Source organism: Nipponia nippon, unplaced genomic scaffold (genome assembly GCF_047370975.1).
Source record: "Nipponia nippon isolate SJK-2023a ecotype South Korea unplaced genomic scaffold, ASM4737097v1 scaffold_41, whole genome shotgun sequence".
In the NCBI taxonomy this organism is placed as follows: domain Eukaryota; kingdom Metazoa; phylum Chordata; class Aves; order Pelecaniformes; family Threskiornithidae; genus Nipponia; species Nipponia nippon.
Genome location: NW_028262360.1, coordinates 647646 through 670403, shown reverse-complemented (window position 1 = coordinate 670403; position 22758 = coordinate 647646). Strand labels below are relative to the sequence as shown.

At 64.9% G+C, this 22758-nt stretch overlaps 1 protein-coding gene across 1 annotated transcript in view; it reads left to right on the top strand.

Annotated features, from left to right (window-relative positions):
* CHD3 (chromodomain helicase DNA binding protein 3) overlaps positions 1–22758 on the top strand; it is a 73366-nt gene that overhangs the window by 49245 nt on the left and 1363 nt on the right. Inside the window, exons 28-41 of the mRNA XM_087777885.1 lie at positions 284–461; positions 3184–3249; positions 4869–4954; positions 5777–5910; positions 9131–9275; positions 10071–10233; positions 12453–12565; positions 12953–13088; positions 13658–13756; positions 14018–14131; positions 14225–14333; positions 16912–17044; positions 19387–19582; positions 21396–21559. Coding sequence (XP_087634011.1) covers positions 284–461; positions 3184–3249; positions 4869–4954; positions 5777–5910; positions 9131–9275; positions 10071–10233; positions 12453–12565; positions 12953–13088; positions 13658–13756; positions 14018–14131; positions 14225–14333; positions 16912–17044; positions 19387–19582; positions 21396–21559 — 1836 coding nt within the window. The remainder of the gene's footprint in view (positions 1–283; positions 462–3183; positions 3250–4868; positions 4955–5776; positions 5911–9130; positions 9276–10070; positions 10234–12452; positions 12566–12952; positions 13089–13657; positions 13757–14017; positions 14132–14224; positions 14334–16911; positions 17045–19386; positions 19583–21395; positions 21560–22758) is intronic.

The window sequence follows — 22758 nt, the reverse complement described above, 5'->3', positions numbered from 1 at the left end:
ATGGATCTGGTGGAGGTGGGGACAGCGGAGACAAGGGAGATGAGGACAATGGAGGTGATAGGGACAGAGATGGGGATGATGGAGACGATGGGGATGGGGAAGATGAAGATGATGGTGGATGGGAACGGTGGGGATGACGCAGGTGGAGCTGATGGCGCTGGGGACAATGGAAACGATGGAGCTGGGGACACTGGAGCCTGGCGGTGGCAACCTCAGGCCCGACGGGGTTCCGGCGGGCGCCCGCGGGTGGCCTGGGTGGGTGCTGACAGCGCTGTGCCGGCAGATCGAGGAGATCGAGCGGGAGATCATCAAGCAGGAGGAGAACGTCGACCCCGACTACTGGGAGAAGCTGCTGCGGCACCACTACGAGCAGCAGCAGGAGGACCTGGCGCGCAACCTGGGCAAGGGGAAGCGGGTGCGCAAGCAGGTCAACTACAACGACGCCGCCCAGGAGGACCAAGGTGGGTACTGGGAGGCACTGGGGGGTACTGGGAAGGTAGTGGGAGGCACTGGGAGTGCACTGGGAGGCAGTGGGAGGACCTGGCGCGCAACCTGGGCAAGGGGAAGCGGGTGCGCAAGCAGGTCAACTACAACGACGCCGCCCAGGAGGACCAAGGTGGGTACTGGGAGGCACTGGGGGGTACTGGGAAGGTAGTGGGAGGCACTGGGAGTGCACTGGGAGGCAGTGGGAGGACCTGGCGCGCAACCTGGGCAAGGGGAAGCGGGTGCGCAAGCAGGTCAACTACAACGACGCCGCCCAGGAGGACCAAGGTGGGTACTGGGAGGCACTGGGGGGTACTGGGAAGGTAGTGGGAGGCACTGGGAGTGCACTGGGAGGCAGTGGGAGGACCTGGCGCGCAACCTGGGCAAGGGGAAGCGGGTGCGCAAGCAGGTCAACTACAACGCCGCCGCCCAGGAGGACCAAGGTGGGTACTGGGAGGCACTGGGAAGGTAGTGGGAGGCACTGGGAGTGCACTGGGAGGCAGTGGGAGGACCTGGCGCGCAACCTGGGCAAGGGGAAGCGGGTGCGCAAGCAGGTCAACTACAACGCCGCCGCCCAGGAGGACCAAGGTGGGTACTGGGAGGCACTGGGAAGGTAGTGGGAGGCACTGGGGGGTACTGGGAAGGTAGTGGGAGGCACTGGGAGTGCACTGGGAGGCAGTGGGAGGACCTGGCGCGCAACCTGGGCGAGGGGAAGCGGGTGTGCAAGCAGATCAACTACAACGCCGCCGCCCAGGAGGACCAAGGTGGGTACTGGGAGGCACTGGGAAGGTACTGGGAGGATGCTGGAACACACTGGGAGTTACTGGGAGGGGTTTTGATGCACTGGGCACCCTTGCCCAGGAGAACTGAGGTGGGTGCAGGGCAGCTGGGAGAACTGGGAAGCACTGGTAGGGTACTGGGACACATTGGGAGGGCACTGGAGCAGACTGGTTAGGTACTGGGATGCATTGGGAGGGCACTGGGACAGACTGGGAGGCACTGGTAAGGCATTGGGAGGCGCTGGGGGGAGTCCTGATGCACTGGGCACCCACACCCAGGAGGACCAAGGTGGGTACAGGGCAACTGGGAGTACTGGAAGGTACTGGGATGTTCCTCAGTAACTGGGATGTTACTGGGAGGGCACTGGGACAGACTGGGAGGATACTGGGACATACTGGGGAGAGTCCTAATGCACTAGGCACCTGCACCCAGGAGGACAAAAGTGGATACAGGGCAACTGGGAGCACTGGGAGGTTACTGGGATGTTCCTCGGGAGCACTGGGAGGCACTGGGAGTGTGCTCTGTCAGTACTGGGAGGATACTGGGAGGCACTGGGGGGAGTCCTGATGCCCTGGGCGCTTGCACTCAGCAGGACCAAGGATACAGGGCAACTGGGAGCACTGGGATGTTACTGGGATGTTCCTCAGGAGGCACTGGCAGTTACTGGGAGGGCACTGGGACAGACTGGGAGGCACTGGGGGGAGTCCCAATGCACTGGGTACCTGAACCCAGGAGGACTAAAGTGGGTACAGGGCAACTGGGAGCACTGGGAGGCACTGGGTGCCGTTGCTGGGGGAATGAGAGGCACTGGGAGTGTGCTCTGTCAGTCCTGGGAGGATACTGGAATGGACTGGGAGGATACTGGGATGGACTGGGAGGCACTGGGGAGGGGGTCCCAATGCACTGGGTACCCACATCCAGGAGGACCAAAGCGGGTACGGGGCAACTGGGAGCACTGGGAGGTTACTGGGATGTTCCTCAGGAGGCACTGGCAGTTACTGGGAGGGCACTGGGACAGACTGGGAGGCACTGGGAGGGCTCTGGACGAGCCTGTCCCACAGGCTTGGAATTTGGGGGTACCTGGGGGGGGGGGAATTTGGGGGTACCTGGGGGTGTAGGGGGTGTTGGGGGGTGCAGGGAGTGTTTGGGGGTACAGGGGGTATTTGGGGGGTACAGGGGGTGTTGGGTACAGGAGGTGTTTGGGGGTACAGGGTATTGGGGGTGCAGGGGTTCTTTGGGGGTACAGGGGTTCTTTGGGGGGTACAGGGGGTGTTGGGGGGTACAGGGGGTGTTGGTACAGGGGGTGTTTGGGGGTGCAGGGTATTGGGGGTACAGGGGTATTTGGGGGTACAGGGTATTGGGGGTGCAGGGGGTGGCTGGGGGTACAGAGGGTGTTGGGGGGTGCGGGGGGTAGTTGGGGGGTACAGGGGGTGTTGGGTACAGGAGGTGTTTGGGGGTACAGGGTATTGGGGGTGCAGGGGGTATTTGGGGGTACAGGGGTTCTTTGGGGGGTACAGGGGGTGTTTGGGGGTACGGGGGTGTTGGGGGTACAGAGGGTGTTTGGGGGGTGTCAGGGGATCTTCGGGGGTGCAGGGGGTGTCTGGGGGTATGGGGGGTACTTGGGGGGTATAGGGTGTGTTGGGGGTTCTTTGGCGGGTGTCAGGGGTGCAGGGGTGTTTGGGGGTGTGGGGATGTTTGGGGGGTGTCGGGTTCTTTAGGGGGTACAGGGGGTGCGGGGGTGTTCGGGGGTGTCGGGAGTTCTTTCGGGGGTGTCAGGGCTTCTTTGGGGGGTACAGGGGTGGCTGGGGGTGCGGGGGTGTTTGGGGGGTGTCAGGGCTTCTTTGGGGGGTGCGGGGGGTGTTTGGGGGTGTGGGGGTGTTGGGGGTGCGGTGGTAGGCGGGTGCTGACGGTGCCCCCCAGACAACCAGTCCGAGTACTCGGTGGGCTCCGAGGAGGAGGACGAGGACTTCGACGAGCGGCCGGAGGGTGAGTGGCCCCCGCGTCCCCTCTGTGTCCCCCCCGTCCCCTCTGTGTCCCCCCGTGTCCCCCTGTGTCCCCTCTGTGTGTCCCTGTGTGTCCCCAAGTCCCCTCTGTGTCCCCCTGTGTCCCCCCATGTCTGCCTGAGTCCCCCCGTGTCCCCTCTGTGTCCCACCATGTCCCCCCGTGTCCCCTCTTTGTCCTCGAGTCCCCCCATGTCCCCTCTGTGTCCCCCCATGTCCCCTCTGTGTCCCCCTCTGTGTCCCCGTGTCCCCTGATCTCCCCCCCGTCCCCCCGCGTGTCCCCTCTGTGTGCCCCCATGTCCCCCGTTTCCTCTCTTTGTCCTCGAGTCCCCCCATGTCCCCCCATGTCCCCTCTGTGTCCCCCTCTGTGTCCCCGACTCCCCCCATGTCCCCCAGTGTCCCCTCTGTGTGTCCCTGTGTGTCCCCAAGTCCCTCTGTGTCCCCTCTGCATGTCCCCAAGTCCCCCCGTGTCCCCTCTGTTCCCACACGTGTCCCCTCCATGTCCCCTCTGTGTCCCCCTGTGTGTTCCCATGTCCCCTGATGTCCCCCCATGTCCCCTCTGGGTGTCCCCAAGTCCCCCTGTGTCCCTCTATGTGTCCCCCTGTGTCCCCCGAGTCCCCCGTGTCCCCCTATGTCCCCTCTGTTCCCACATGTGTCCCCCCATGTCCCCTCCATGTCCCCCCGTGTCCCCTCTCTGTCCCCCTGTGTGTCCCCCTCTGTCCCCTGATGTCCCCCCCATACATCTTGTGTCCCTTCTCTCTCCCCCATGTCCCCCCAAGTGCCCCCATGTCCCCCCGTGTCCCCTCCATGTCCCCCCGTGTCCCTTCTCTGTCCCCCCCATGTCCCCTGTGTGTCCCCTTGTGTCCCCTTGTGTCCCCTGATGTCCCCCCATGTCCCCCTGTGTCCCCCCATGTATCTTGTGTCCCCTCATGTCCCCCTCCGTGTCCCCTCCATGTCCCCCCGTGTCCCTCCGTGTCACCTCTGTGTCCCCTAGTGTCCCCCTGAGCCCCCCCCTCATCTAGGGAGGGGTCTGGGGTGGCACTGGGGGGGCTGGGGGGGGTTAGGGTGCCTTGAGGGGGGGGGGGTCGGGGTGCTGGGGGGGGGTGGGGTGCCCTGGGGGGTCAGGGTGCCTTGATGGGGGGGTCGGGGTGCTGGGGGGGGGGGGTGGTGTGCCTTGAGGAGGGGTTTGGGGTGCTGAAGGGGGGTCGGGGTGCCCCGGGGGGGTTGGGGTGCTGTGGGGGAGGTTGGGGTGCACCGGGGGGGTTGGGGTTCCCCAAAGGGGGGGGGTCGGGGTGCCCCGGGGGGGTTGGGGTGCCCCAAGGGGGGTTGGGGTGCCCTGGGGTGGTCAAGGTGCCTTGCGAAGGGGGTCAGGGTGCCCCAGGGGGGTCGGGGTTCCCCAAAGGGGGGTCGGGGTGCTGGGGGGGTCAGGGTGCCCCAAGGGGGGGCCAGTGTGCTGGGGGGGGGGTCAGAGTACCTTGAGGGGCATCAGGGTGCCCTGGGGAGGCTCAGGGTGCTGGGGGGGGGGGAAGCTCGGGGTGCCCCGGGTGGGGGTCAGGGTGCCAGGGGTGGGTGCTGACCCCCGTCCATCCGTCCGTCCGTCCCCAGGCCGGCGTCAGTCCAAGCGGCAGCTGCGGAACGAGAAGGACAAACCCCTGCCCCCGCTGCTGGCCCGGGTGGGCGGCAACATCGAGGTGAGGACCCCGGGGGGCACCCAGGGGCTGGGGTCCGCTGCGGGCGCTGGGGTCCCCCCCCCCACCCATGCCCCCCCCCCCAAATGCTGGGGTCCCCCCACCCACCCATGACTCCCCCCTGGATGCCGGGGTCCCCCCACCCACTCATGACCCCTGCAGATATTGGGGTCCCCCACCTACCCGTGACCCCCCCCGGGTGCCGGCGCCCCCCCCCCCCCCCCCCCATGACCCCCTGATGCCAGGCTCCCCCCCTTGGGTGTTGGGGCCCCCCCACCCACCCACCTATGACTCCCCCCCGGGTGCTGGGGTCCCCCACCCACCCGTGCCCCCCAGATGTTGGGGTCCCCCACCCACCCATGCCCCCCCCCAGATGCCGGGGTCCCCCCAGCCACCCACCCACCCCCCCCCCGGGTGCCAGGGTCTCCCCTCCACCTGCATCCCTCCCAGATGCTGGGGTCCCCCCACCCACTCGTGACCCCCCAAGGTGCTGGGGACCCCCACCCACCCACCCATGCTCCCCCGGATGCTGGGGTCCCCCCCTGACCTGTGTCCCCCCGGGTTCTGGGGTCACCCCACCCACCCGTGCCCCCCCCCCCCAAATGCTGGGGTCCCCCCACCCACCCATGCCCCAACACCCGCTTGTAACCCCCCCAGATGTTGGGGTCCTCCCACCCACCCATGAGTCCCCCACCCACCCATGTCCCCTCCCAAATGCTGGGGCCCCCCCACACCCCTATGCCCCCCCAGATGCTGGGGTCCCCCCACCCACCCATGACTCCCCCCTGGGTGCTGGGGTCCCACCCCCACCCGTGCCCCCCCCAGGTGTTGGGGTTCAACACGCGGCAGCGCAAGGCCTTCCTGAACGCGGTGATGCGGTGGGGGATGCCCCCCCAGGATGCCTTCACCTCCCAGTGGCTCGTCCGCGACCTGCGCGGCAAGACCGAGAAGGAGTTCAAGTAGGTGACAGCGGGGACAGGCGGTGGCACCGGGACAGGCGGTGGTGCTGGGAACAGGCGGTGGTGTTGGGGACAGGAGGTGGCATCCGGGGCAGGCGGTGGTGCTGGGGACAAGCAATGGTGTCAGGGACAGGTGGTGGTACCAGGGACAGGCGGTGGCATCTGGGGACAGGCAATGGCGTTAGGGAGAGGCGGTGGCATCAATGGCAGGCGGTGGCATCAGGGACAGGCAGTGGTGCTGGGGACAAGCAGGAGCATCAGGGACAGGCGGTGGCACCAGGGACAGGCGGTGGCACTGATGCGGGTGGGGCAGGAGAGAGGGGTACCCGTGTGTCCCCCCATGTGTCCCCCATGTCCTTGTGTCCTCACATTGTCCCCCATGTTCTTATGTCCCCCATGTCCCCATGTGTCCCCATGTTCCCCTCTGTGTCCCCATGTCCCTATGTCCATCCCCATGTCCCCTGCATGTCCCCGTGTGGCCTCACGTGTCCCTTTGTGTCCCCATGTGGCTCCACGTGTCCCCCTGTGTCCCCATCACCCCGTGTCCTCGTACGTCCCCGTCTTCTTGTGTCCCTCTGTGTCCCCGTTGTCCCGTTGTGCCCCGTGTCCCCGTCCCCCGTGTCCTTGCATGTCACTCTGTGTCCCTGTGTCCCTGCATGTCCCCATGTCCATGCGTCCCCGCATGTCCCCATCTTCTCTTGTCCCCCATGTCCCCATCGTCCCTTGTCCCTCTGTGTCCCCCAGTGTCCCCGTGCATCCCCATCTTCCCGTGTCCCCCCATGTCCCTGTTGTCCCTTGTCCCTCTGTGTCCCCCCGTGTCCCCCCATGTCCCTGTGTGTCCCCATCGCCCTGCGTCTGTCCCCCCATGTCCCCGTATCCCCCATGTCCCTGTGTCCCCATCTTCCCACGTCCCCCCATGTCCCCGTCTTCCCTTGTCCCTCTGTGTCCCCCAGTGTCCCCGTGCGTCCCCATTGTCCCGTGTCCCCCCGTGTCCCCATGCCGCGTGATGAGCCCTTACTCAGCCGAGCGCCATCGCTGTCGGTTTTCCTGGGGACCGGACGAGCCCGTGTCCCCCTCACCCCGACACAGAGTCACCCCCGAGGTCCCCATGTCCCCTCGGGGGGCCGCGTCTGGCCCAGGGGACGTCAGAGCGGTGGCAGGACCCGGCCAGAGCCGGCACAGCCCGGGACGGGCGCTGTGATGAGGGGACAGGCTGATGGCGCAGGGACACTGGGGACATCAGGGATACTGGGGACACTGGGGACATCAGGGATACTGAGGACGCTGGGGTCAGGGATGCTGGGGACACTGGAGACCCTGGGGACAGGGTCCCTGGGGATGGGGACACTTGGGACACTGAGGACAGGGGACCCTGGGATGGAGTCTATGGGGACAAGGGACACTGGGAACAGGGACTGTAGGGACAGGGGCCTCTGGGATGGGTTCTATGGGGACAAGGGGCACTGGGGACAAGGGACCCTTGAGATGGGGACCCTGGGAACAGGGACAATGGGGACAGGGTCTATGGGGACAAGGGGCACTGGGGACAGGGACCCTTGATATGGGGACCCTGGGGACAGGGTTTGTGGGGACAAGGGACCCTGGGGACAAGGGACCCTCGAGATGGGGACCCTGGGAACGGAGACAGTGGGGACAGGGGACACTGGGACGGGGTCTATGGGGACAAGGGCCCCTGGGGACAGGGCTCCTGGGGACAGGGTCTATGGGGACAAGGGACCCTTGAGATGGGGACCCTGGGAACAGGGACAATGGGGACAAGGGCCCCTGGGGACAGGGGACACTGGGACAGGGTCTATGGGGACAAGGGCCCCTAGGGACGGGGTCTATGGGGACAAGGGACCCTTGAGGTGGGGACCCTGGGGACAGGGTCTATGGAGACAGGGGACACTGGGAACAGGGCCCCGGGGAGGGGGTCTGTGGGGACAAGGCACCCTGGGAACAGGGACAGTGGGGACAAGGGCCCCTGGGGACGAGGACCCTGGGATGGGGTCTATGGGGACAAGGGACCCTCGAGATGGGGACCCTGGGAATGGAGACAATGGGGACAAGGGACCCTGGGGACAGGGGACACTGGGGATGGGGTCTGTGGGGACCCTGGGAACAGGGACAATGGGGACGAGGGCCCCTGGGAGGGGGTCTATGGGGACAAGGGACCCTGGGGACAGGGTCTATGGGGACAAGGGACCCTGGGGACAAGGGACCCTCGAGATGGGGACCCTGGGAACGGAGACAATGGGGACAAGGGACCCTGGGGACAGGGTCTATGGGGACAAGGGACCCTGGGGACAAGGGACCCTCGAGATGGGGACCCTGGGAACGGAGACAATGGGGACAAGGGCCCCTGGGGACGGGGCCCCTGGGATGGGGTCTATGGGGACAAGGGACCCTGGGGACAAGGGACCCTCGTGATGGTGACCCTGGAAACAGGGACAGTGGGGACAAGCGACACTGGGGACAAGGGACCCTTGAGATGGGGACCCGGGGAACAGGGACAACAGGGACAAGGGCCCCTGGGAGGGGGTCTATGGGGACAAGGGCCCCTGGGGACAGGGTCTATGGGGACAAGGGACCCTTGAGATGGGGACCTGGGGAACAGGGACAAGAGGAACAAGGGCCCCTGGGGACAGGGTTCTGTGGGGACAAGGGCCCCTGGGAGGGGGTCTATGGGGACAAGGGCCCCTGGGGAGGGGGTCTGCGGGGACAAGGGACTTGTGGGGACAAGGCACCCTGGGAACGGAGACAATGGGGACAAGGGCCCCTGGGGACGGGGCCCCTGGGATGGGGTCTATGGGGACAAGGGACCCTGGGGACAAGGGACCCTCGAGATGGGGACCCTGGGAACGGAGACAATGGGGACAAGGGACCCTGGGGATGGGGTCTGTGGGGACAAGGGAACCTGGGGACAAGGGACCCTCGTGATGGTGACCCTGGAAACAGGAACAATGGGGACAAGGGACACTGGGGACAAGGGACTATTGAGATGGGGACCTGGGGAACAGGGACAACAGGGACAAGGGCCCCTGGGAGGGGGTCTGCGGGGACAAGGGACACTGGGGATGAGGGCCCCTGGGAGGGGGTCTATGGGGACAAGGGCCCCTGGGGACAAGGGCCCCTGGGGAGGGGTCTGCGGGGACAAGGGCCCCCGGAGGGGCCGGGGGGAGGGGCAGCGGCGGGCGGTGGCCCTGAGCGTGTCCCCCAGGGCCTACGTGTCCCTGTTCATGCGGCACCTCTGCGAGCCGGGGGCCGACGGCTCCGAGACCTTCGCGGACGGGGTCCCCCGGGAGGGGCTCTCGCGGCAGCAGGTGCTGACCCGCATCGGCGTCATGTCCCTCGTCAAGAAGAAGGTACGACACCCCCCACCCCCCCCCCGCTGGGTCCCCCCTGGGTGCCTGGGTCCCCCCTGGACACTTGGGTCCCCCTGGGACATCTGGGTCCCCACTGGGTGCCTGGGTCCCCCCCGGGTGCCTGGGTCCCCCCTGGGTGCCTGGGTCCCCCCGAGTGCCTGGGTGCCCCCCTGAATACTTGGGTCCCCCCGGGTGCCTGGGTGCCCCCCGACGCCTGGGTCCCCTCCTGGATGCCTGGGTCCCCCCCTGGACACCTGGGTCCCCTCCGGGTGCCTGGGTCCCCTCCTGGATGTCTGGGTCCCCCCCAGGTGCCTGGGTCCCCCCCCGGGTGCCTGGGTCCCCCCCTGAATACTTGGGTCCCCCCGGGTGCCTGGGTGCCCCCCTGAATACTTGCCCTCCCCCCCGGGTGCCTGGGTCCCCCCCTGGACACCTGGGTCCCCCCCGGGTGCCTGGGTCCCCCCCTGAATACTTGGGTCCCCCCGGGTGCCTGGGTGCCCCCCTGAATACTTGGCCCCCTCCCCGGGAGCCTGGGTGCCCCTGGATACTTGGCCCCCCCCGGGTGCCTGGGTCCCCCCCTGGACACCTGGGTGCCCCCCTGGACACCTGGGTCCCCCCTGGGTGTCTGGGTGCCCCCTGAATACTTGGCCCCCTCCCCGGGTGCCAGGGTGCCCCTGGATACTTGGGCCCCCCCCCGGGTGCCAGGGTCCCCCCCTGGCCACCTGGGTGCCCCCCCCGGACACCTGGGTGCCCCCCCCGGGTGCCTGGGTGCCCCCTGACGCCTGGGTGCCCCCACAGGTGCAGGAGTTCGAGCACATCAACGGGCGCTGGAGCCTTCCCGAGCTGGCCCCGGAGCCCAGCGCCGACTCCAAGCGCTCGTCCCGCGCCTCCTCCCCCGCCAAGACCTGTCCCCCCAGCCCCGAGCAGAGCGGCCCCCCCAGCCCCGGCCCCCCCACGCCCGGTACGGGGACACGGGGGTGGGGACAGGGGGACAGGATGGGGACAGGGGGGACAGGATGAAGATATGGGGATGGGGGACATGGGGGTGGGAACAGGGGGACAGGATGGGGACAGGGAGAACAGGATGAAGATAAGGGGATGGGGACAGGGTGGGGACAGGGGGGACAGGATGAAGATATGGGGATGGGGGACATGGGATGGGGACATGGGGACAGGGTGGGGACAGGGGGGACAGGATGAAGATAAGGGGATGGGGGACATGGGGACAGGGTGGGGACAAGGGGACAGGACGAAGATATGGGGATGGGGGACATGGGGGTGGGGACAGGGGGACAGGATGAAGATATGGGGATGGGGACATGGGGACACAGAGGGGCACATGGGGGACGTGAGGGACAGGATGAAGATATGGGGATGGGGGACATGGGGACAGGATGGGGACAGGATGAAGATAAGAAGATGGGGGACATGGGATGGGGACAAGGGGACAGGATGAAGATATGGGGATGGGGACACGGGGACAGGATGGAGACATGGGGACAGGATGGGGACAGGATGAAGATAAGGGGATGGGGACATGGAGACAGGATGGGGACAAGGGGACAGGACGAAGATATGGGGATGGGGGACATGGGGACACAGAGGGGGACATGGGGGACGTTGGGGACAGGATGAAGATATGGGGATGGGGACATGGGGACAGGGTGGGGACAGGGGGACAGGATGAAGATATGGGGATGGGGACACGGGGACAGGATGGAGACATGGAGACAGGATGGGGACAAGGGGACAGGACGAAGATATGGGGATGGGGGACATGGGGACACAGAGGGGGACATGGGGGACGTTGGGGACAGGATGAAGATATGGGGATGGGGACATGGGGACAGGGTGGGGACAGGGGGACAGGATGAAGATATGGGGATGGGGGACATGGGGACAGGATGGGGACAGGGGGACAGGATGAAGATAAGGGGATGGGGACATGGGGGCACAGAGGGGACATGGGGGACGTGAGGGACAGGATGAAGATATGGGGATGGGGACATGGGGACAGGATGGGGACAGGGGGACAGGATGAAGATACGGGGATGGGGACATGGGGACACAGAGGGGGACGTGGGGGACGTGAGGGACAGGATGAAGATAGGGGGATGGGGACATGGGGACAGGATGGGGACAGGATGGGGACAGGATGAAGATAAGGGGATGGGGGACATGGGATGGGGACGAGGGGACAGGATGAAGATATGGGGATGGGGACACGGGGACAGGATGGAGACATGGGGACAGGATGGGGACAGGATGAAGATATGGGGATGGGGACATGGGGACAGGATGGGGACAAGGGGACAGGACGAAGATAGGGGGGTGGGGGACGTGGGGACACAGAGGGGGACAGGGGGGACGGTGGGGACAGGATGAAGATATGGGGATGGGGACATGGGGACAGGGTGGGGACAGGGGGACAGGATGAAGATATGGGGATGGGGGACATGGGGACACAGGGGGACATGGGGGACGTGAGGGACAGGATGAAGATATGGGGATGGGGACATGGGGACAGGATGGGGACAGGATGAAGATAAAGGGATGGGGGACATGGGATGGGGACATGGGGACAGGATGGGGACAGGGGGAACAGGATGAAGATATGGGGATGGGGACATGGCGACAGGGTGGGGACAAGGGGACAGGACGAAGATATGGGGATGGGGGACATGGGGGTGGGGACAGGGGGACAGGATGAAGATAAGGGGATGGGGACATGGGGACACAGAGGGGGACATGGGGGACGTGAGGGACAGGATGAAGATATGGGGATGGGGACACGGGGACAGGATGGAGACATGGGGACAGGATGGGGACAGGGTGAAGATATGGGGATGGGGGACATGGGGACAGGATGGGGACAAGGGGACAGGATGAAGATAAGGGGATGGGGACGTGGGGACACAGGGGGGGACATGGGGGACGTTGGGGACAGGATGAAGATATGGGGATGGGGACATAGGGACAGGATGGGGACAGGGGGACATGAGGGACAGAGGATGGGGACAGGGACAGGGGGATATGGGGGACATGGGGACAGGATGGGGACACAGGGATGGGGGGACGCAGGGGACGGGATGGGGACAGGGACGTGGGGGACATGGGGGACAGGGTGGGGGGACACAGGGACACCCCATGTCCCCATGTCCTAACGTCCCCTGTCCCCAGCCACGCCGGCGCCCAGCGAGCGCGGGGACGGGCCAGGGCCACCCCCAGACAGGGACGACGGTGACACCAGGGACGAGAAGGAGCCCAAAGGCCCAGAGAAGATGGAGACAGAGGTGGGTGACAGGGCTGTCCCCAACCCTGTCCTCCCTGTCCCCAATCGTGTTCTTGTCCCCAACTCTGTCCCATCCCTGTCCCCAACCCTGTCCCCAATCGTGTCCTCGCTGTCCCCAGTCATGTTCTCCTTGTCCCCAACTCTGTCCCAACCCTGTCCCCAGCCCTGTCCTTGTCCCCAACCCTTGTCCTTGTCCCCAACCCTCTGTCCCCAGCGCTGTTGTCACCCTCCCGTCCTTGTCCCTGTCCCCTCTCTGTCCTCTTCCTCCACCCTGACCCTGTGTCCCCATCCCTGTCCCCATCCCTGTCCCCTCTGTCCCTGTCCCCTCTGTCCCTGTCCCCTCGTCCCCCCTTGTCACGCTGACGCCACCCCCACCCTGTCCCCACAGCCTCCTGTCCCCGAAGTGCCACCGTCCCCGGGTGACGGCAGCGAGGCCGAAGGGCTGCGGAAGGGGGAGGAGGAGGAGGGACCCGGCCAGCGGGAGCCCGAGGCCGAAGGGCCCCCGGCCCGCGAGGAGCGAGCAGGTGAGGCCCCACCCTCGGGGACCCAGGCCTCTGGGTGCCCCCCACCCTCAGGGACCCAGGCCTCTGGGTGGCCCCCACCCTCAGGGGACCCAGGCGTTGGGTGCCCCCCAAATCCCCCAGGGGACCCAGGCCTTTGGGTGCCCCCCACCCATCCCTGAGGGTATCCAGGTGTTCGGCAGCCCCCCACCCTCAGGGGACCCAGGCCTTGGGTGCCCCCCCCCCCCCACCCTCAGGGGACCCAGGCCTCTGGGTGTCCCCCAAATCCCCTGGGGGACCCAGGCATTTGGGAGCCCCCCACCCTCGGGGGACCCAGGCCTTGGGTGCCCCCCCCACCCTCAGGGGACCCAGGCCTCTGGGTGCCCCCCAAATCCCCTGGGGGACCCAGGCCTCTGGGTGCCCCCCACCCATCCCTGAGGGGACCCAAGTGTCCGGGTGCCCCCCACCCACCCTCAGGGGACCCAGGCCTCTGGGTGCCCCCCAAATCCCCCGGGACACCCAGGCGTTGGGTGCCCCCCACCCATCCCTGAGGGGACCCAGGCATCCGAGCACCCCTGTCCCCCACCCCGCAGGTGCCGAGGCCGAGAAAGGTCCCGGGGCAGAGAAGGGTGACGAGAAACCCTCTGAGGAGGAGCCCAAGGAGCGGCCGGGGGACCCTGACCCCAAACGAGGTGCCTGGGGGCGGGGCTTAACTGCGGGGGTGGGGCCTAACCCACCCAGGGCGGGGCTTAACCAAAGGGATGTGCCTGGAGCGCTTTGCTCTTAATCTTGGCGCGTTCACTCTGAAGCCTACTGATGGCTGCGAATGGCTTCCTGCTTACCGGGGGGGGCTGGGGGTGGTTTGGGGGGGGGCGGAGGGGGGCTGTGACATGGCGCTGACCCCCGTGTCCCCCCCCCGCCCCCGCGTGTTCCCCCCCCACGCCCCCGCGCAGAGGAGGTGAAGGCCGAGAAGGAACCCAAGCTGGAGGCGCGCGCCAACGGCCGGCGGGACGACAAGGCCGAGAAACCGCGCTTCATGTTCAACATTGCCGACGGCGGCTTTACGGGTGAGCGGGGGTGACGGGGCGGGGTGGGGGGACGGCAGGGTGACACGCCGGGGTCCCCGCTTACCTGACAACCCCCGCCCCGAAACTCCGCAGAGCTGCACACGCTGTGGCAGAACGAGGAACGCGCCGCCATTTCCTCGGGGAAGCTCAACGAGATCTGGCACCGGCGCCACGACTATTGGCTGCTGGCCGGCATCGTCCTGTATCCTTCCGCCACGCCGGCGGCCCGCCGCGGCACACCGGGGTCCCCCGCCGGGTGTTGTCGTCCTCCCCAGGGCTGGTGGCGGCAGCACCAAGGAGGGTGACACCAAGTTGGGGGGTGACGCAAGGGGCGGTGGTGAGGTTGGGGACAGCGGTGATGGTGACACTGGGGACAGTCCTAAGGGGGAGGTGATGGGGACGCGGTGACACGGTGACAGTCCTTAGCGCACAGCCACGACTCTGTGTGCTGGCGGGGGTGACCTGGGTGGGGGTGAGGGTGACCTTGGTGATCGGGTGACGGTGACACGATGACAGTCCTTAGCGCACAGCCACGACTCCGTGTGCTGGCGGGGGTGAGGGTGACCTCGGTGATTGGGTGACGGTGACATGGTGACAGTCCTTAGCGCACAGCCACGACTCCGTGTGCTGGCGGGGGTGACCTGGGTGGGGGTGAGGGTGACCTCGGTGATCAGGTGATGGTGACACGGTGACATGGTGACAGTCCTTAGTGCACAGCCATGACTCCGTGTGCTGGCGGGGGTGACCTGGGTGGGGGTGAGGGTGACCTTGGTGATCGGGTGACGGTGACACGATGACAGTCCTTAGCGCACAGCCACGACTCCGTGTGCTGGCGGGGGTGAGGGTGACCTCGGTGATTGGGTGACGGTGACATGGTGACAGTCCTTAGCGCACAGCCACGACTCCGTGTGCTGGCGGGGGTGACCTGGGTGGGGGTGAGGGTGACCTCGGTGATCAGGTGATGGTGACACGGTGACATGGTGACAGTCCTTAGTGCACAGCCATGACTCCGTGTGCTGGCGGGGGTGACCTGGGTGGGGGTGAGGGTGACCTTGGTGATCGGGTGACGGTGACATGGTGACAGTCATTAGCGCACAGCCATGGCTCTGTGCGCTGAACAGGGATGACCTGGCGGGACACTAGGGACAGGGTGACACCATGAGGGTGATGCGGTGACGGTGATGTCACAGTGACACAGCAGTGGTGACGCAGTGACACGGTGACAGTCCTTAGCGTGGAGGGGATGAGAGAGACGTTGGGAAGAGGGTGACACAGTGATAGCGATGCGGCAATGGTTACGCGGTGATGGTTACACGGTGATGCGTGGTGACGCAGTGATGGTGACGCGGTGACGGTGACGCGGTGTTGGTGCCACGGCGATGTGGTGACGGTCCTTAGTGTGCAGCCACGACTCTGCATCCTGGAGGGGGGATGGCCTGAGGGGAATGAGGGGGATGCTGCGGACAGGGTGACATGGTGACGGTGATGCAGTGATGGTGACGTGGTGGTGACATGGTGGTGGTGACATGGTGACAGTCCTTAGCATGCAGCCACAGCTCCGTGTGCTGGAGGGGGGTTGGCCTGGGGGGACAAGAGGGAGATGTTGGGGACCGGGTGACACAGTGATGGTGATATGGTGATGGTGATGCAGTAACATGGTGATGGTGACACTGTGATGGTGACACTGTGGTGGTGACACAGTGACACAGTGACAGTCCTTAGCGTGCAGCCACAGCTCCAAGTGCTAGACGGGGGATGAGGTGGGGGGGTGAGAGGGACGCTGGGGACAGTGTGACATGGTGACAGTGATGCGATGACATGGTGACGGTGACGCGGTGGCGGTGACGTGGTGACAGCCCTTACCACGCAGCCACAGCTCCACAGGCTGGCCAGGGGATGATCTGGGGGGAGTGAGAGGGATGTTGGGGACAGGGTGACACGGTGACGCGGTGACGGTGACATGGTGATGCTGATGTGGTGACAGTCCTTAACGTGCATCCACGCCTCCGTGCACTGGCTGGGTGATGACCCCCAGGCGGGTGGGGAGCGAGGGGGATGTTGGGGACAAGGTGACATGGTGACGATGACACGGTGATGATGACATGGTGACGTGGTGGTGACACGGTGACGAGGCGGCAGCCCTTAACGCGCAGTCATGGCTCCGTGCGCTGGATATGGGGGGTGAGGGGGATGCTGGGGATGGGGTGACACAGTGACGGGGTGACACAGTGACACAGAGATGTGGTGACGCGATGACACGGTGACAATCCTTAGCGCGCAGCCACAGCTCCATGAGCTGGATATGGGGGGCGAGGGGGATGCTGGGGACAGGGTGACACGGTGACACAATGACAGTGTGACACGGTGACAGTCCTTAGCGCGCAGCCACAGCTCCATGAGCTGGATATGGGGGGTGAGGGGGATGTTGGGGACGGGGTGATGCAGTGACAGAGTGACAGGGTGATGTGGTGACGCGGTGACGTGTGACGTGGTGACACGGTGACAGTCCTTAGCATGCAGCCACGGCTCCATGAGCTGGATATCGGGGGTGAGGGGGATGTTGGGGACAGGGTGATGCGGTGACAGAGTGACAGGGTGATGTGGTGACGCGGTGACGTGTGACGTGGTGACACGGTGACAGTCCATAGCATGCAGCCACGGCTCCATGAGCTGGATATGGGGGGTGAGGGGGATGTTGGGGACAGGGTGATGCGGTGACAGAGTGACAGGGTGATGTGACGGGGTGACGCGGTGACACGGTGACAGTCCTTAGCGCGCAGCCACGGCTACGCGCGCTGGACTGACATCCAGAACGACGGCGCCTTCGGGGTCATCAACGAACCCTTCAAGGGCGAAGCCTCCAAAGGGAACTTCCTCGAGATGAAGAACAAGTTCCTCGCACGCCGCTTCAAGGTGAGCGCACGAGGGCTCGCACGAGGGTGGCGCTCGCACGGGGCTGGCGCCCACGTGGGGCTCGTGCCAGGGCGGCGCTGGCGCACGGAGCACAGGCGGCAGCTGCTTTTGCACGGGGGGCTCGCGCGAAGGTTGGGCTCGTGCAAGGGCCTCGCACGAGGGCGGCTTTCACGCCGGGGGTCTGCTCCCTTGCACCAGGGGCATGCTCAAGGGCTGGGTTCGCAGCGGGGCGGAGCTTGCACGAGGGGTTTGCACGAGGGCTGCGTACATGTGAGCGAGGCGCTCGCACGAGGGCCTCGCACGAGGGTCGGGCTCACGTGAGGGTTGGGCTTGCACAAGGGGTTCTTGCACAAGTGCCCAAGCGGGGGGGTGGGGGGAGGTGGCCGTGGAAGGGGGTGGGGCTTGCACGTGGGCTGCGCACGAGTTGGGGTGGAGGGGCCTTGTGTAAGAGGCTTGGGGGGGGGGGGGGTCAGGCCAGCGCTGGGTGCTCGGACGCCTGGGTCCTCTGGGCCTTGTGGTGGTGTGACGTCAGAGTTGGGTGCTCAAGCGCCTGGGTCCTCTGGGCCTTGTGGTGGTGTGACGTCATAGGTGGGTGCTCGGATGCCTGGGTCCTCTCTGGGCTCTGTTGTGGTGTGAGGTCAGAGTTGGGTGCTCAGACACCTGGGTCCTTCCTTGGCCTTGTTGAGGTGTGAGGTCATACGTGGGTGCTCAGACGCCTGGGTCCTCTCTTGGCCTTTTGGTGGTGTGAGGTCATAGGTGGGTGCCCGGACGCTTGGGTCCTCTCTTGGCCTTGTGGTGGTGTGAGGTCAGAGTTGGGTGCTCAGACGCCTGGGTCCTCTCTGGGCCTTGTTGAGGTGTGAGGTCATAGGTGGGTGCCTGGACGCCTGGGTCCTCTCTGGGCTCAAAGCGATGAGTGAGGTCATAGCTGGGTGCTCGGACACCCGGGTCCTTCCTTGGCCTTGTTGAGGTGTGAGGTCAGAGTTGGGTGCTCGGACGCCTGGGTCCTTCCTTGGCCTTGTTGTGGTATGACGTCAGAGTTGGGTGCCTGGACGCCCGGGTCCTTCCTTGGCCTTGTTGGGGTGTGACGTCAGAGTTGGGTGCTCAGATGCCTGGGTCCTCTCTGGGCCTTGTTGAGGTGTGACATCAGAGTTGGGTGCCGAGACGCCTGGGTCCTCTAAGCAATGGGTGATGTCAGAATTGGGTGCTTGGACTCCTGGGTCTTTCCTTGGCCTTGTTGGGGTGTGAGGTCATAGGCGGGTGCCCAGACGCCTGGGTCCTTCCTTGGCCTTGTTGGGATGTGAGGTCAGAGTTGGGTGCTCGGACACCTGGGTCCTCTCTGGGCTCAAAGCGATGTGTGAGGTCAGAGTTGGGTGCTCGGATGCCTGGGTCGTCTAAGCGATGAGTGAGGTCAGAGTTGGGTGTTCGGATGCCTGGGTTCTTCCTTGGCCTTGTTGAGGTGTGAGGTCAGAGTTGGGTGCTCGGACACCCGGGTCCTTCCTTGGCCTTGTTGAGGTGTGACGTCAGAGTTGGGTGCTCGGATGCCTGGGTCGTCTAAGCGATGAGTGAGGTCAGAGTTGGGTGTTCGGATGCCTGGGTTCTTCCTTGGCCTTGTTGAGGTGTGAGGTCAGAGTTGGGTGCTCGGACACCCGGGTCCTTCCTTGGCCTTGTTGAGGTGTGACGTCAGAGTTGGGTGCTCGGACGCCTGGGTCCTTCCTTGGCCTTGTTGGGGTGTGACGTCAGAGTTGGGTGCCCGGATGCCTGGGTCCTCTCTGGGCCTTGTTGAGGTGTGAGGTCAGAGTTGGGTGCTCAGACGCCTGGGTCCTCTAAGCAATGGGTGACGTCAGAGTTGGATGCCTGGACGCCCGGGTCCTTCCTTGGCCTTGTTGGGGCGTGAGGTCATTGCGGGTGCCCAGATACCTGGGTCTTTCCTTGGCCTTGTAGAGGTGTGAGGTCGGAGTTGGGTGCTTGGACGCCTGGGTCCTTCCTTGGCCTTGTTGGGGTGTGACGTCAGAGTTGGGTGCTCGGACGCCTGGGTCCTCTCTGGGCCTTGTTGTGGTGTGAGGTCAGAGTTGGGTGCTCAGACGCCAGGGTCCTCTCTGGGCCTTGTTGAGGTGTGACGTCAGAGTTGGGTGCTCGGACACCTGGGTCCTCTCTGGACTCAAAGCAATGGGTGAGGTCATAGTTGGGTGCTCAGACACCTGGGTCGTCTAAGCAATGGGTGATGTCAGAGTTGGGTGCCTGGACGCCCGGGTCCTTCCTTGGCCTTGTTGGGGCGTGAGGTCATTGCGGGTGCCCTGACACCTGGGTCCCCTCCGCCACCCCTCTCCCTTCCCCGCCCCCAGCTGCTGGAGCAGGCGCTGGTGATCGAGGAGCAGCTCCGCCGCGCCGCCTACCTGAACATGACGCAGGACCCCAGCCACCCCGCCATGGCCCTCAACACCCGCTTCGCCGAGGTCGAGTGCCTGGCCGAGAGCCACCAGCACTTGTCCAAGGAGTCGCTGGCGGGCAACAAGCCCGCGAACGCCGTCCTGCACAAGGGTAAGAGGCGGGTGGGCCGGCGCGCCCGGCGCGGACGCCCCGTGTAGCGCCTCGCACCTCTGTACCGCGCTCTCAATCATTAAAGTGGGGTTCTCCTCCCAACCGGCTCCCGGTGTATCCTTGCTCTGCGTGTGCTTTCTGGCGGCCGGAGGTGGGGAGGGGGAAAAAAGGGTGCAAAGGGGGGTGGCGGGGCAGCTGCTGGAAGGTCCCCGAGGGCGTTTTGGGGTGTGAGTAAACCTGGAGTAACCTCGGAGTAAGCTCGGAGTAAGCTCGGAGGAAGGCGGGGTGCGGATTTAGGGCGGCCGAGGGGCTCTGGGGTGCGTGAGGAGCAAGCGGGTGCCTCTGTCGCTTTGCGCTAAGATGTATCTGCTGAGTATCCGTAGTGTAAGGCTGGAGTATGTCACTAGTATGCCCCGTGTGCTTCTGGAGGATGTAACGCATTTACCCAGAGTATTTCGGGAGCATGGAAGGAGTATATTCGGAGTAGCCCGGTGGCCAGAGTATCCCTGGTGCATGTAATGACTAAGCCTGGAGTAATGCTGACGTGCGGAGGGGGTGTCCCTGCTTGCGTGTAATGGCTTTGCCCGGAGTATCCCTGGGGCACGGGCAGTATTTCCCCTGAGTATCCCTGGTGTACGCCCGGAGTATCTCTGGTGTATTTAATGAGGAAGCCTGGAGTACTCCAGAGGAATGTGCTGAGTAAGCCCAGAGTATCTCTGCTGTCTTTAATGTCTTTAATTGAGTAAGCAGTGAGTATCATTGGTGTAGGCTGACGGCTCTGTGCAGAGGATCTCGGGGGTGTGTAATGAGTATCCCCCGAGTATCGGTGATGTGGCTGCGGCTTCTTAGCCCCGAGCAGGAGCAAGTGCTGAGGATGCCCAGAGTATCTCTGGGGTGGCTATAGCATGGATCTGGAGTATCTCTGGTGTATCCAAGGAGTATACCTGGAGTATCTTTAGTGTGTCTAAGGAGTATATCCAGAGTATCTCCGGAGTGCTTACAGGGTGTATCCCGAGTGTCTACGGAGCATGCCCAGAGTATCTCTGGTGTATCTCCAGCATATGCCCAGGGTGACTAAGGAGTATACCCGGAGTATCTCAGGTGTTGCTAAATGTCATACCTGGAGTAGCTCTGGTGTGGCTAGAGAGGATACTGGGGTGTTTAAGGAGTATGGCTGGAGTATCTCCAGTGTAGCTAGAGCGTAGACCCTCAAGTGCCTCAGCGCTATGCTCGGAGTATCTCTAGGAGAGCGTACCCGGAGTATCTCCGGTGTGCCTAGGCAGGAGACCTGGAGTATGCCAGGAGTATGCCCAGAGTATCTCTGGTGTGGCTAAGGAGTATGACCAGAGTGCGTGAGGAGTATACCCAGAGTATCTCTGGTGTGGCTAAGGAGTATACCCAGAGTAAGGAGTACAACCCGAGTAGCTCCGGTGTGTTTAAGGAGTATACCTGGAGTGCGTAAGGAGTACACCCGGAGTACTTCCAGTGGGCTCAGGGCTCGTAGCTAGAGCTCCTCTGAGTCCTCCCACCCTGCAGCATGCCCCCACTCCCCGAGTAGGTGCAACCCCCGAGTAGGTGCATCCCTTGAGTAGGTGCATCCCTTGAGTAGCTCTCAGGCTTCCCCTCTCCCCACCCCACTCCCTCCTCTCACGTGAGTATCTCCACCCCCCTTCTAGTAGCCTCTGAGTAAGCTGTGAGTAACCTATGAGTAACCTATGAGTAAGCTGTGAGTAGGCGCGGGGCGGCCCCCCGGCGCTGACGGGCTCCCCCCGCCCCTCTCTCTCTCTCTCTCTCTCGCCCTCTCGGGCGCCAGTGCTGAACCAGCTGGAGGAGCTGCTGAGCGACATGAAGGCGGACGTCACCCGCCTGCCCGCCACCCTCTCCCGCATCCCCCCCATCGCCGCCCGCCTCCAGATGTCGGAGCGCAGCATCCTCAGCCGCCTCGCCAGCAAGGGCACCGAGAGCCACCCCCCGCCCGTAAGTCACCCCCCCCGCCCGCCGTCGGCACCTTGGGGACGGCCCTCACCTCGGGGACATCCCGTCCTGGGGACGGCCCTCGCTTTCGGGACGTTTCTTATCTTGGGGACGGCCCTCACCTTGGGGACATCACCTTGGGGACAACCTTACCTTGGGGACAGCCCTCACCTTGGGGACATCACCTTGGGGCCAACCTTACCTTGGGGCCAGTCCTGACTTGGGGACAGCCCTCACCTTGGGGACATCACCTTGGGGACAACCTTACCTTGGGGCCAGTCCTGACTTGGGGACAGCCCTCACCTTGGGGACATCACCTTGGGGACAACCTTACCTTGGGGCCAACCCTGACTTGGGGACAGCCCTCACCTTGGGGACGGCCCTCACCTCGGGGACATCCCGTCCTGGGGACGGCCCTCGCTTTCGGGACGTTTCTTATCTTGGGGACGGCCCTCACCTTGGGGACAGCCCTCACCTTGGGGACATCACCTTGGGGACAACCTTACCTTGGGGCCAACCCTGACTTGGGGACAGCCCTCACCTTGGGGACATCACCTTGGGGACAACCTTACCTTGGGGCCAACCCTGACTTGGGGACAGCCCTCACCTTGGGGACATCACCTTGGGGACAACCTTACCTTGGGGCCAACCCTGACTTGGGGACAGCCCTCACCTTGGGGACGGCCCTCACCTCGGGGACATCCCGTCCTGGGGACGGCCCTCGCTTTCGGGACGTTTCTTATCTTGGGGACGGCCCTCACCTTGGGGACAGCCCTCACCTTGGGGACATCACCTTGGGGCCAACCTTACCTTGGGGCCAGTCCTGACTTGGGGACAGCCCTCACCTTGGGGACATCACCTTGGGGACAACCTTACCTTGGGGCCAACCCTGACTTGGGGACAGCCCTCACCTTGGGGACGGCCCTCACCTCGGGGACATCACCTTGGGGACAACCTTACCTTGGGGCCAACCCTGACTTGGGGACAGCCCTCACCTTGGGGACATCACCTTGGGGACAACCTTACCTTGGGGCCAACCCTGACTTGGGGACAGCCCCCACCCTGGGGACGGCCCATCCTGGGGACATCGCTCGCTTTGGGGATGTGTCTTATCTTGGGGCCATCCCTCACCTTGCGGACATCACCTTGGGGACAGCCTTACCTTGGGGACAGCCTTCGCTTTGGGGACATCCCATCCTGGG